Source organism: Fusarium phalaenopsidis, assembly GCF_050370095.1.
Source record: "Fusarium phalaenopsidis strain FUZ10S chromosome Unknown contig_32316, whole genome shotgun sequence".
In the NCBI taxonomy this organism is placed as follows: Eukaryota; Fungi; Ascomycota; class Sordariomycetes; order Hypocreales; family Nectriaceae; genus Fusarium; species Fusarium phalaenopsidis.
This window is the reverse complement of record NW_028145399.1, coordinates 725,808-740,040: the sequence shown is the minus strand read 5'-3', so window position 1 is coordinate 740,040 and position 14,233 is coordinate 725,808. Positions and strand designations below refer to the sequence as shown.

The 14,233-nt window shown below is 51.2% G+C and overlaps 5 protein-coding genes across 5 annotated transcripts; 3 read left to right on the top strand and 2 right to left on the bottom strand.

Moving 5' to 3' along the window:
* Positions 1-315: 315 nt before the first annotated feature.
* LRP88_11813 (uncharacterized protein) lies at positions 316-899 on the bottom strand (the record flags this gene model as incomplete). The annotated part of the gene is made up of 2 exons (XM_083248228.1): positions 316-608; positions 659-899. 2 exons carry the CDS (start codon positions 897-899, stop codon positions 316-318), a joined length of 534 nt encoding a protein of 177 aa, XP_083095658.1.
* Positions 900-2,223: 1,324 nt separating this feature from the next.
* On the top strand, positions 2,224-3,817 carry LRP88_11812 (cytochrome P450; the record flags this gene model as incomplete). The annotated part of the gene is made up of 2 exons (XM_083248227.1): positions 2,224-2,531; positions 2,584-3,817. The coding sequence occupies 2 exons, from the start codon at positions 2,224-2,226 to the stop codon at positions 3,815-3,817; spliced, it is 1,542 nt and encodes a 513-aa protein (XP_083095657.1).
* A 3,028-nt stretch (positions 3,818-6,845) lies between these two features.
* On the bottom strand, positions 6,846-7,837 carry LRP88_11811 (uncharacterized protein; the record flags this gene model as incomplete). The annotated part of the gene is made up of 2 exons (XM_083248226.1): positions 6,846-7,431; positions 7,482-7,837. The coding sequence occupies 2 exons, from the start codon at positions 7,835-7,837 to the stop codon at positions 6,846-6,848; spliced, it is 942 nt and encodes a 313-aa protein (XP_083095656.1).
* A 4,138-nt stretch (positions 7,838-11,975) lies between these two features.
* On the top strand, positions 11,976-12,506 carry LRP88_11810 (ATP-binding protein; the record flags this gene model as incomplete). Its single annotated transcript, XM_083248225.1, has 1 exon — positions 11,976-12,506. One exon carries the CDS (start codon positions 11,976-11,978, stop codon positions 12,504-12,506), a length of 531 nt encoding a protein of 176 aa, XP_083095655.1.
* Positions 12,507-13,258: 752 nt separating this feature from the next.
* LRP88_11809 (uncharacterized protein) lies at positions 13,259-14,051 on the top strand (the record flags this gene model as incomplete). The annotated part of the gene is made up of 2 exons (XM_083248224.1): positions 13,259-13,566; positions 13,649-14,051. 2 exons carry the CDS (start codon positions 13,259-13,261, stop codon positions 14,049-14,051), a joined length of 711 nt encoding a protein of 236 aa, XP_083095654.1.
* Positions 14,052-14,233: the final 182 nt, after the last annotated feature.

Genomic DNA, 14,233 nt, shown 5'->3' with positions numbered 1-14,233 from the left:
GGGGCCGAAAGGGTGACATTGCGGGCCGATATCTTACACAGTTTGTCTCACACTCTCACTCCAGATCTCCCTTAATATTAATGCCTTGATCGAATGCTACCGTGAAAATGACACCTCGGTCCATCCGTAGTACTTCTTGACGCTGAGAGGCAAAATTCTCTAGTCGACACTAGTTTTTGAGGGGTTCATGTCAGACTGAGAGAAGAATGTAGAATCTCCATCATTATTCAACATCACCGATTTCAGACAGAGTTCCCACATCAGTGACATCGCATTAACCATTCTTCACAGACCTATTTTATTCATTAAAAAGATCTATCTGTATCTAGGCGGACCAGTCTGCATGCCGGCCTGCGGCGGCTGATTCCAGCCCTGCGTGCGGTGTGACGACTCGTTGTGCCAGTAGTCGTGCACCTTTTGATTCTTGTCCCCCATTCGCGGCCATATCGCCTCTGGTAACCGAGCTGCCGTCGGTGGAGCGTGTCCCGCTACCTCTTGCAGCTTCTCTTCCATCATCTTGGGCATTTGTCGCTGTGCTGCGCGGTTCTTTTTCGCTTTTCTGTGTCTTGTGCAGAGGATGATGCTTGCAACCAGGATGGTCAAGGCGACTACGCACTTTGTTAGACAGATATTTTCAGAGATCAACAAGATAACTTACCCAAAATGCCAAATGCAATGGCAATCTCTACAGCCCCAATGAACTTCATGCCACCCCCATTGTGATTCTCGGCGTCCTCAGCAGTGCTCTCCGATGTGACCGTGACCGTCGGTCTTGGTAGAACACCACTTGCAGCCTCAGTTTGCGGCACCAGACGAGGTGTAATAGATGTAAAGAGTGTTGTTGATTCGACTGCCGAAATGATCTGGGAGACTTGGTCGTAAAGTGCTATGCTCTCCATTTGGTAGTGTGTCGCGTGAGGTATTCGAGATATGAAATCGATAAAGGAAACGATCGATGGATCAACTGAGGACGGAGATTTTCGTGCAATTCAATTTAATGGCCAGCCAATGAAGGAAAAGGTGAATCAATCACGCAGTTGAAGAAAATTAATAGGCCGTTAAAGATAGTCGTCAAAGAGTCCGCTCATCCATCAAGGATTACAAGAAAAGAAGGACATCCGTCAAGGATTGCGATCCAAAAAGAAAAGAAGAGAAAAGAGTGCAGAACGACGACATGATATGTGGAGTCTAAAAAATGCGGTCAGTTGCAACTGTTTGAGATTCCCTAGATCCGCTTGTAAGGCGAAACCGGGAGTCGCTTGAGGCGGCGTTGGTGAGACGGCAGATCAGACACTTTGACCCCTGGACGGCCTCAAGCCAAGCCCACGTCTCAGCATCATCTGGTGCTAAACCTGGAACTTGGCAGCCAAACTGAGTCAATGCATTGATCTGGCAGGCTTAGCCGGTTACCGAGAGGTTACATTGAGTCGGCTGGTGCTGATTCCGCGCCCGTTGCGTGGCTGAGGCCCCCTTTGCAGGCGCGTTTAGAGGCCATCAGGGACTGGAGCGCCACGGTTTCAATTTTCTCCCTTTTGCCCAGCCAACGATGCATTTCAGAATCAGGCTCTTCAAACGCCGACAGAAATAGCATCAGTCAGTTTTAAAATATCAATAGCCCATTATTAGGCGCAGCGGCCTCGCGTGCTGACCTTCTCGGCATCCTCACCGACCGGCACACCCGGCATTCCACTCATCCTTTGCCGATTTCAAATCCCGAGTCTGCGTTCCCCGCAAACTCCCTCCACAAGCACAGCAACCTCTCCAAACTCTGGGGAAGCTAATCGCAGGATATGATTCGTCCAATGCCAGCGACCTTCACTGTTTCTTTCCATCTTCAGCATGTGAAAGGATCTCAAAAAGCTTGAAAAATGGCTGACGACTGCTCTCGACGGACATCTTCATTCACCGAACTACCGAACTGCGGGGCAAGCGGAGGCTTCGGATATATCCATCTAGCGCGCCTGACGGAAAATTCTACTCTGTGATCTTTTTCATCAAGAGCAATTGGAGGCTTGTTTGTGAAAAAGAGTATTTAATGACCATTGGGACGCCTTCAATTGGCCTCCCAACAACCGTTCCATCGAGTAGAACCTCCTCGGATCCCCTCCACCAAGAATCGACTTGTGGAGGAAGAGGAACAGCTCTCCCACATCCCGTGAAGCTTATATATCTCACCTCCCCTCCGCAGCGAGATCCCCTCACTTGCCAAAAACAACCCTTACCATGGCCATAGTCGACCTCCTACTGTCCTGGTGGGCGCTGCCCATCGGGGTAGCAGTGCTCGTCGGCACGTACCTCTACACGTACTTTGTCACGTACGGCTACCTGAGAGTCATCCCGGCGCCCTTCCCCGCTCAGTTTTCAAATCTATGGCTGCTGTACGTGTGCCGACGGGGTGAGAGGTATGACGTTATGGATAAGATCCATAAGAAGATGGGTCCTGTTGTTCGAATTCAGCCAAACCATGTGTCCATAGCTGATGACGAGGCCATTCCCATCATCTACGGCCACGGAAATGGCTTTTTGAAGTCGTAAGTCGATAAGGTTAAATGTCGATCTCTTGTCATGACTGACAGATGACAGTGAGTTTTACGACGCCTTTGTCTCTATCCGTCGAGGGCTCTTCAACACTCGAGATCGCGCAGAACACACACGCAAGCGCAAGCTCATCTCCCACACCTTTTCAACCAAATCTATCAGCCAGTTTGAGCCATACATCCACTCCAACCTCGAGCTTTTCGTCAAACAGCTCGACAAGCTCATTACCTCAGGCACGACCAAGGACAAGCAAGGTCGTCAACAGGCGCTGATTGACTGTCTTCCTTGGTTCAACTATCTCGCTTTTGACGTTATTGGCGACCTCGCGTTCGGCGCTCCGTTCGGTATGCTCGCAAACGGCGCTGACGTAGCAGAAGTCAGAGCCACGCCAGAGTCTCCTCCGATTTACGCCTCAGCGATTGAAATCCTCAACCGGAGAGGCGAAGTGAGCGCTACACTCGGTTGCTTCCCCCAACTCAAGCCGTACGCCAAATGGCTTCCGGACCCGTTCTTCAGCAACGGTCTGAACGCCGTTCAGAACCTCGCAGGCATCGCCATCGCTCGTGTCAAAGCAAGGCTCGACAACCCCCCACCCGTTGAACGAAAGGACCTCCTCGCGCGTCTCATGGAGGGGAGGGATGAAAAGGGCGAACCGCTAGGTCGTGAGGAACTTACTGCTGAGGCTCTGACGCAGCTCATCGCCGGTAGTGACACGACCTCCAACTCTTCGTGTGCGTTGCTGTACCATGTTACTCGGACCCCAGGGGTTCTCGAAAAGCTTCAGGCTGAACTTGATGCTTCTATCCCTTCTCACGTCTCAGTCCCAACGTTCGACATGGTCCGTGACCTTCCTTACCTCAACTGCGTCATTAACGAAACTCTCCGTTACCATTCCACATCAGGCATTGGTCTCCCACGACAAGTCCCCGAGGGCTCCCCTGGCGTCACCATTCGCGGACACTTTTTCCCAGCAGGCAGCGTGCTCAGCGTCCCGACATATTCAATCCATCACTCCAAGGAGATCTGGGGTCCTGATGCCGATGATTTCAAGCCAGAGAGGTGGGAAGATGTGACTCCCCGTCAGAAGAATGCTTTTATTCCCTTTAGCCATGGACCTAGGGCGTGTGTCGGGAGGAATGTAGCCGAGATGGAGATGAAATTGATAGCGGCGACATGGGCGAGGAGATATAATGTTGAACTGAAGCAGGAGATTATGGAGACCAGGGAAGGATTCCTGAGGAAGCCCTTGGGTCTGGATATTGCTCTGAAGATGAGGTAACGGCTCAACAACTGCACACTCCTTGAATAAGCTATTAGAAAGTAGGGTTAGGCTGAAAGTGATATTAATTATTTTTTTCCCCTTAAATTACCTTAGGGGTCTTAGATTAAGGAGACTTTAGATTTAAGGCTTTACCGAAGTCTTAGGAACTTTTTTCCAGCAATAATTAATTCTATGTATATAGCCTTATCTCATAATTTCATTCGTTTCCTATTCTATTACCTCTAAGGAAAGCTCACTGGGTATCCTATATATCGCAAACAGACAACCATAGCGCTATAGCCAAAGGTTTAAGAACCCTATATTCGTACTATGTATAAGCAAGTCATCCATGGGTTGAAGCATGAAGTGTACCGGAGACAAGTCAGGTAACGGTAACTACTTGGTGCCAAGGACATCACGTGAGGCCGCATTCTCTTATGCCCAACCTTCGAGTCGTATGGCGTTGGGTTGAGCCACCAACCCCCAAGCACACTCCACAACACCTCAGCACCATCGAGAGCCACCATGGCTGCCCTTCGGTCTCCATCATCGTTTGCCAGACTCTGCCAGAAGTGCAAAGTTCTTGAGCTGGACGAAAAATCACTCCCCGACTCCGCTCTGGACGCAACGGTGCCTGAGTGTGAACTCGCCCTTAACTGGGGGTTGGTGCCGCAAATAGACGAGCTAAAGATGAAGAGCTGCGATTCTTGTTATCTTGTATTCTCCATCATATTTTCTTGGCAGGCACATCGTGATCTGGAACATCTCCCGGAACACAATAGGCGTGTGTCACTATGCTATGTGATCCGTCAAAAGAGACTCGAAACTCTCCGCGTCAAGATTCACCACGGTGCGAGACCCAGGCACAGTTAAACTCTTGATCAACACACTAATATCCAAGTATTAAGATGGGATGGATGATATCTATTATGATTGCCCTATTGCCTCCACCAATGCCCATCCCCAAGGATCACCATTAGGCCTTGAGAGTCCTCTAACACACCTCGATCCCAAGCCATTTGCTTGGACGGAGTCGAAGATTGATTCATGCGTGGCTCATAACCACACGCGGGCACACCGGACCTTTGTGCCTGACCGACTCATCAGAGTCGACCAAGACAAACTCCATCTTATCCTCACAAAGGACTCCTTCAACTCGCAGTTCCATCAAAGTCCAGCTACTGAGCTGCCATACTACGCCGCTCTCACTTACTGTTGGGGCCCACCTCCACATTCGGATAGGCAGCTCAAGACAAAACAAGACAACCTCTCAGATCACTTGAAGGAAATCCCAGAGAATAAGTTACCTCAATCCATTAAAGATGCCGTTTTGGTCACCAGAGCGCTATCTATTCCATATCTATGAATCGATGCTCTCTGCATCCTCCAGGATGAAGGCTCAGACTGGGCCTATCAATGCACCCAGATGGACAACATTTATGGCAATGCATATATCGCCATCAGTGCTGCAGTGTCTGAGAACTGTGAAGAGGGCTTCATTGCGAGGAAGGATATGATAACGGTTCCCTTTCATCTCCGAGGCGCCTCTGTTCCTCCGATGCCTATTGCTATTTATTTTCCCTCGTACCACAACACGACCGCCGAAGACATTGCAGCCGTGACTTGGGTGGGTAGAGGCTGGACGTTCCAAGAAAGGATGGCGTCAACGCGCATGCTCATGTTCGGAAAAAGCAATGTACACTTCCAGTGTCGGAATGGCTCTTTCTCTATGAGCAAGTACCAATCTGAATATCACTTCAACGTGGTCAACCGGGACCTCCTAAACGAAGGTGATGTTGCGTTGATCTACGAGGAGTGGGCTACCAATGTTGCCATGGAGTTCAGCGCCTACGACCTTGAATTCACGCGCGGAACAGATATCTTACCGTCAATCGCCGGGCTTGCCACTTTGTTTTCCCACCGCTTGCGCGATGACTATCTGGCTGGTCTGTGGAAGACAGACCTATATCGGTGCCTCAAGTGGGATCTAGACCGTTCAGACAGACTCACGGGATACAAAGACCTCCTGGGCGGGCTCCAGCATCCTGCTCCGTACATAGCGCCCTCCTGGAGCTGGGCAAGTCGATCGGGCCTGGTCTTGTTTGCTGTGTACCGGAGGGTGTACATCATGAACGCAAGGAGCGAATGCGCTGTCCTAGAAGCTGTAGTTCAGCTCAAGGGCACGAGCGCATTCGGAGAGGTGACGGGAGGATATTTGGACATTTCAGCCAAACTCTACACCGGATCACGACAGTTGGTGTACCAAGAGATGGAAAATAAACCAGGAATTGCAAGACAGACGTTGCACGTGGGAGATCAGTACCTGGTGGACATTGAAACTGATTGCATTTTGAGTAGCCTCTTTAAAGAAAGAGACGGGAAAAGCGAGCTAATCGTACCGATTAGCTTCCTACTCATCGGAAGTACCATAAATGAGGAGAGGTACCAGGGGGGAAGAGGTCAAGACGGGTTTGAAGGTCTGAGGAAAGGGTCTGGCACGGATGGCCGAGGCTCAGAAGATGACGCCAAGCCGGGCAGAATGGCGTATGGACTTTTGATACACCCAGCAGAGAAGCCTGGCGAGTTTGTCCGAGTCGGGACTTTTCAGTCCCGGTGTTCTCAGCTTGGAGGTCTTGGGTTCTTTGAGAGATGCGAGACCAAGACTGTACGGCTTATCTGAGTTGCCCCTAGAGCTGGGGCTGGGTATTAGATCAGAGAGCTTAGAGTACTTCCAACTAGCAGAGATAATAGACTTAGTGTGGAACACAGTAGACCACTATGCCATACGGCAAAAGTAGAAGATACCCTCTGCTAATGCAGAGGCATTTTAGGCCTTGTAATGCTGCTCAATACTTAGCTATCTTGTAATTTTATAGCTTACCTAGCTTATTGGGTCAGCTCGCCTAGCCCTTGGCCCATATGAGCCAAAGGGTAATCAGATTAACGATAGCTTAACATTAAATATTCCTCTACACGCTACCCAAGGTATACATAACCCCCTGCGCCCGCAAATGAAGTTAAAACCCACACCTCCCGACTTCCCCCACTAGCTCCTCACCGTGTGAGACGGCGTGTGTGAGCCCTCTAGCTCAGGAGTAGCCGCCTCCAGCTCCGCCGGAGGGTACCGTGGTGTTGAGCCGTCCACTTCCGAGATGTAGTTGCCTGGTGACTCCGACTTGGGCTCCTCTTCTGTGGGAACAGGCGTCCGCGTGTTGCGCTTCCTTCGCCAGAAGTACAGACCCGCTCCGATGAGGAGGAGACCGGCGACACCCACGCCCACGCCGATGCCTGCCTGGGCTCCCGTCGATAGACCTGATGAAGGCTCGGGATCGGGGTCGGATGTATTTGAAGTCATCGTCTCGCGGGTGCTGCCTGTGGTCTCGCTTGATGTACCGGTCGAGGAGGGAAGGTCCGAGGATTGGTAGTTGAGCTGGAACATGGGGGCCCTGATTGTGACGCCGTCCATCGTCGACACGCTCTCTCCGTCGCTGCTCGTCTTTGTAAAGGTCGCGGGAAATGTGAGCCAGTTGAGGATCGAGTCGCCCTCGGAGCACGATACGAATTGCATTGAGCCCCTCGACGCGACACTCTCGCACGTCTGCGGTCCTTCAGGCTGTTGGCAAGTGTAGCCACTGCATCGCATCAGCTTCCATGCAGCACGACGGGCTTCTGTAGAACTCACCTCGGACAGCACCCAATGACGGTCTCGTGGTCCAGGACGGAGAATTGGAAGTTGAAGTCGCCCGTCATTGATCCGGTCGCACTACAGGCGGGCTCGTAACCATCGGGGCACTCGAGGCCGGGGGAGTAGTAGCCCCATCCGTTGAGGGCATATGGAGCCGTCTTCGACGTCGCTCTCGGCGGCCAGCAGTCCGTGTCATCCTGAAGACCTTGTGTGTTTGCCTTGTTGAGCGTTCCACACGATTGGGCCTGCCATCCCTTCGTGCAATCGGTACAGTCGAGGGCTGTCGCACTGCACTTGGCTGGGTATGTGAACTTGGTCGTTAGAGGACCGAGGTTCGTTCGTGGGGACACCATGGCTCAAGAAAAGAATGACGCTGCTATCTTGAGGAATCGGGGTCGAGAGGAGTGCGTTTGCCAGGAGTGGGAGTCGCTGATCTTGTCATTGTTTTGCGCAAGAAGAAGGGTCGGACCATCTCCTTGAGTGCGTTAAGGCTTCGTGAGGGTCACGACAGGGGGTCCGGTCCAATTAAAATAGCGAAAATTAGAGGTACTTTAATCCCCACCTATTTTCTATGGTGATAGAAGTCCCAACAATCTTGTGAGTTACAAATCGCAACATCACATTGCTTGCAGCCATAAGATGACCTCTTCAGCCCCTTCCTTTTCGTATTGCCGTTGACGCCGGCTAATGGCTTCCTCTTGCTACGTGACCTAATTTGACCGCAGCGGAGTCCTTGACAAGCAAGGCAAGGGCTGTTTTTCCCTCTTTTGACGCGTTCATGCAGCTCCATAGGCGTATTTTCGTCGCCAGCTCGAAATCGCTGCCTGGAATGACCAGTCCAATAAGCCGCAATAAGGTCATCTATAAGGCGGCCTCGCCAGTCACTCTGAGACCGTATTTTCTTCCACTTTGGCTGCCCATGAAGCTGAAGAAGATAGCTATTGATGAGGGCTGTGTCAAGAAGGAAGGTCCAAGCTATAGCCTGCCAAGGGCCACGACGAATTGAGTGACTATAGCCCCGTGATGCCCTTAGTTGGTCGCCACGGTCCACATGGTTCATCTCATCGTTGTACGTAGCGGCGATAGAAGGGATCGCAAAGGTCTTAACGGCATCGTCACCAAAAAAAACGCTGTATTGGCCGTGCGCGGGCTTGATCTGTATTTGGCCTCTTCCTCTTCCGTATGATAAGCTCGTCGCCTTTGAATACAGTAGATAAGAAGAGCACGAGGGCGTTATCCTTCCACGCGATTTGGTTGACCTAGGGAAGAGTAAGTCAAATTAGTAGGGGTTTTATAGGTAAATTTGACTTAGCTTGCTACCTTATTATCAACTGTTGGAGCCATTCTGACCTCATTGAACTGAAGGAGCCTCCGGCCGGCAGAATCATCGTCTTTGAGCTTCGCGAAGGGGGCGTAGATACCACAGTTGCGGCGGGCCGTGCCTGTGGCCCCGTGGCCATATTGACGGAGGCTTCTAAAGAGGTTAGCGGACGAGAAGAGGTTATCAATGAAGACGTGATATATGGCTTTTGGCAGCTTATTAATAAGGGCAATAACCACGCTTTGTGTCGGGTTGAGGTGTGTGTAAAGTCGCCTTCTTCTCTGAGATCGAAGCCGCGTTACGAGGCTAACTGGACCGTATCTCTTCTTCGGCTCGTGCCAAAGCCACCGCAAGAAGAGGCCTTTTTGCGCCGTGGCCCAGATCTTGAAGCCCACGGGGATAGGCTTATTTGGGACTCGTGTTGTCTGGTATGACCTTCCTGTATAGCGGATCATACACTCGTCCACAGCGATATTCGTGCCCGGCTTGAGGAATTCAGTTGACGCGTATTGTAGGTGCCGAGACCACTCGTCAACGGCGGCAAAGACCTTCGTAAGGCCAGCTTTGGCAGCCTCTTTGGCGAGGCTGAAGGGGTTGAAGAGCCGAAGGTGCCGATGAATCAGTTGAAAGCGGTCAAAAGTCATGACTTTGAGGATTGAATGGTCGGAACCTTGGTGCCCTAGCCGGGAAGTCTTCCAATGGTCTCGGATTGTGATTTCCTTATGAATTCCTATATGAATTAGAAGCGCAAGCCATAGATATACCTCTGGCACGGTGGTTGGCTTCCAACTGCGAATTCGAGCCCGTGGCTTCCAGCTTCCAGCTGCGACTGCGAAGCAAATGATCAACCCATTCATTCGTATATTTAACCCATTTTGCAACTAGGAAATAAGGCACAAAGTGATGGAAGAGGTCAAGAGGCTGCTGGGGCAGCTCTTTGACCTCGAGGTCGCGATCGGGCACCATCACCGGGAGGAAATTGGTGCCGCAGCTAGGGACCGGGTTGAAGATAGGTCGGCAGGTGAAATCGGCTGGCTGCTCGCGGCGGCTATTCTCTTCTGTAATTATAATACTTGGATCAGAGGCACTCAGTGCCTGACTAGGGATTGATTGAGAGCTCATGAGTATCTTCAAAAATATTTATATGGTGTTTTAGGTGGAAATAATTAATGGAGCACTATGTGGTACCCCTCTCGTACCTACGTCATGACTAAGGTCATGTGGGTCAAGTAACCTCACGAAGCCTTAACGCACTCAAGGAGATAACGACAGGCGGTCGGCGATTCCCGAATTAGGCACCATCGAGCGGTGCGATCTGCAGATTAAACTAGTTCCAATCGAGGCAGGGCTCGAGTGGACGCGATGGGGGCCAAAGGTGGCAGTGATGCGAACTTTTGGTGTCGATAGGTCTGTGGAGATGATGCGAGAGGCTGCGCCCCAGATTCGAGGCTGGGGTTACATCGTCCGAGGAAATTAGCCCAGCCCGGTGGACACGTTGGAGCTCAATCCTTGCTCATTCGCCCTCTTAGCGGGGCTAAAACGGTATCCTGCGCGACCCAATCTCAGCCTCAGGAAGCTTCCCGAGGACTCGGTGGGCAAATCTTGGGCTAATACGAGATCCATGTCAAGGACTCCCAGCCCTGTAGGGATGAAAGGAAGGTGGAGATGCCCCGAGTCCTTCGGGCTTCCGGTTTGACCTTTGAACCGCGCTTATCGTTTATCTTATCTCTGTCTTATCTTATCGAACCAATGAGGATCAAAGAATAGCAATACCTTGAGAGAGACCTCTGATAAGGACTCACCGAGACAAAAATGGCCACAAATGGGGACAGCCGATGTCTTTACTCTATAGAGCAGTTCTTGTTCTTTAGTTTATCTTTCTCTCCACAAACGAAGCCAAGGTGACTGGGGTTGATTGCCCGTTCTTATGGACAGCTCACAGCCTGATTGCAATTTTTGCAGCACTTTAGCCCTCTTCACGCAATATGCCTCGGTACCTATTCTTATCGAGCCTAGGCGGATTTCGACTTGACTGCGGCCGAAGGGCACTTGGCAGCCGAATCTCCTTCTGCAGCCAAGAAGTTGACCTTCCTGATTGATACAAGGCGCTGGCACCAACCAAGCCAGCGACTGAGACCGCTGTGTCCTTCATATCTACTCCTGTAAGGTGAGGTATCTTTCCAAGGCTCTAGCTATACAATCACGCAGGAACGACAGAGGCGCGTTTGCATACAGTGTGAAATTCGCCATGTGACCTGCGTACGAGATTGGCATTGTCCCCTTCCCACAAGACTTGGCCATGCAAGATTTTACCGAGGCACAGAGGAGGACTAAAAATACCTCAGCCAAGACGCAGTTGCTTCGCCTCTGTGCGTTATTATCAGTTATGACAATGGCCATGCTCATATGATTGGTTGGAAAACGAACAGCGGCTCGCTTAATTGATGGGTGTCTGGTGTTTGGCCGGGCTGGCTAATCTTCATCTTACACCTCACGTAGGTCGGTGGGGGCATTGTGTGTTCTAATCCATATCTCGTCGAAACACTCTCTGAGACGGTAGATTTCCCGCTTACTTGCATATTTATGCCGCTCTCCGGTCCTGGGTTTCATATGTGAAGTGGCCAATCCCGCCAAGGACCACAAGATTCACGGGGTCGCCAGGAACTAAGGCAAGGTTTGCTCGAGTTTGTTACCGGCTCTAATTTTTTTGGCCCCCTTTTCTATACATGAAACACTGGAAATAGTTTTCGAGGTTGATTGGGGATGCATTTAGGCGAGCCGCATATCAATACCGTCGATCCCGGGCCAAACAGATTTCCTCAGCCATCCATCAACAGCCCCCTGAAGCATTGACATTTTGCAAACGCTGCTTCATTCCGTTTGGTCGGGGACATACCGCAATCGTGATGGATACATACAGATAGGGAAGAAATATGCCCGTTCCCGTGAAGAGGGAGGCCTATCCCAGCACGAGCACGCCAAACAGCGGTCGGTTTCCGAGACCACGCGTTGGATGGCGGATCAGAATTTGGGCATCTGCTTGACGAAGAATTAGTATAATAGGAGAAATCCCAAGGATGTATTTGCTTGAAATGCTACCTCTGCAGCCGCATTCTATCCATGGACTCTACCTTTCTATTGGTACACACTCTAGCATTTTCCAACACAACATGGACACGCCTACCACGGCGGGAGCTGCAGTTAGCAACGCACTCACCTATACGCATGAGGTGGGCTTTTCTGACCTCCCGACCCTTCTGAACACTACCAGCCAGGGCCAGGGGACCCAAGAGAGCGAGAAACCGACGGTTGTCGGACTCTACGGTGTACCCGGCTCAGGCAAGTCTTTCATGATGAAGTATCTGAAGGAACACGAGTCGTTCAGCCATCTTGCCTTCTACGAAGGCCTCGAAGTGATCGACAGCCTCGTCCCGGGTGGTCTCGAAGCATTCCAAGCTCTAGGAGAACAGCGAAAAGCAGCTTGGCGAGCACGAGCCATCGAAAAAATCAAGAAGGACGCACTTGAAAAAGAGACAATGGCCATTGCCACGGCGCACTTCATGTTTTGGCCTGAGGAACAGGCTGTCGGCCAGCCAGTGTACGCAGTGAACGATTTTCATGTCTTCACTCACATCATCTACCTGAACACGCCAGCGGAATGCATTTTCCAGCGTCAGTTGCAAGACGAGCATAGAGACTGACCTGTGGTTTCTGTCGAACATTTGCGCAGATGGCAGGAAGCCGAGATCATTGGCGTTCGCCATGTCTGCTTCCGGTCTGGTATTTTATTCCACGTTCTCACGGACCCAGAATCCCTGTGTGAGAGGGCTGAGCTCGTGGTCAATTATTTTTGGGATACATGAACTCCGGAGGGCAACGACCATTCTGTCACTAAGCGATTGGACAAAATATATCCTGATTGGAGATGTGAGCCGCCGGAGACCGCTCTGGTTTTGGATGCTGACAACACCTTCATGTCGTCAGACACGAACTCATTACTTTCGAAGGCCGTTGATCGGATCCTGCCCCGGAGCACGATTACTGATAAGCTGAAGGAACTCCTTGACGGTTCTCTGGGTTTTCGCACACAACACTTCTCCAAACAACCCTGCTGTTGGAGGAGGCAGCAGATGACGACCAGTACGGTGATCTGTGCGAAGCCGTGGCCGCGTCTGTCGAGGTGAATCCGGGGGTTGTCTCGCTGCTTCGGGCAGCTGGGAAGCACCCTAACATTTTGGCGGTGGTTGTTACCCAGGGGCTGTCACTTGTCTGCCAAAAGGTCTTGATGAGACAAGGCCTCTCTGACAGGGTGAACGTTGTGGGCGGAGAGGGAATCTCTGATTCTACCGGGTTCGTCATTACCCCAATCAGCAAAGGCAAAATCGTTCATCACCTTCGTGAGAATTTGAATTTGTATGTCTGGGCGTTTGGACAAGGCCCTATTGACTTCATGATGCTCAAAGAAGCTAATGAAGCTGTCATCCTGGTTGGAGATGAGCAGGACGGAAATCCCAGTACGAAACTCATCTCAGCCATGGAAAGCCTTGCGTCTTGCGACATCAACAAGACCATGATACCAGCGGTACGCCTTGGCGACTCGGACTTTGTCAAGTCAGTTGTGCGTCATAGATTCGACATGGTGCATGCTAAATCCGAGAAGGGGGCGGCGAAGTTGCTGCTGTTTTCTATAAGCAATCCCTCTACTGCCAGCCCCATGTTGAGAGAAGTGCACAAATATGTCGAGGTGTACCTGGCTCTTGAGTATGTATCTGAGTTGGTTGGCCTCGAGGAGCATCCCATGGCAGGCGAACAGGGCCAGCAGCTGAGTCACTACCGGCTGCAGGATGAACAGCGGACTTAGTGGAGGCGAGCCTATGGCTCGTGGTATCAACGAAACATTCCCCCATACAATGCTTCTTAGTGGTGCAACGGCGTCCGACATCAACCACCATTTGCAGGATAAAAGAACGGTCATCTTGGTTGATTCGGCCATCAACAGCGGACAGACGATGAGGGACCTCATTGAGCAGATCCGCAAATCCCACCGACAAATCCGCATTGCGGTTGTGGCAGGAATTGTTCATCCCAAGGTGACCGAGAGAAACCATGATCTGAATAAGATGATGCGGCGTTCCGGTGCCAGTCTGGTCGCACTCAGAGTATCGGAAGACGACTTTACCGGGACAGAGTCAACCGACACCGACAACCGACTTCTCACTGTGAGGCCTGAGATGGACCTTTCTTGAGCCTTTAGGAGAGGAAAGGTAGTACCAGATGGTTGGCGTACCGGTACATGAATCATGGAAGAGATCATGGGCACGGGTTTTGATTTCACTGGCATTGGAAAAGCACTGCCTCCATAGGCTTGGGAAAGGACACGCTGAAGGACTTTTGACTGAGTAACTCCAAGGTCGATCAATTAAGCTAA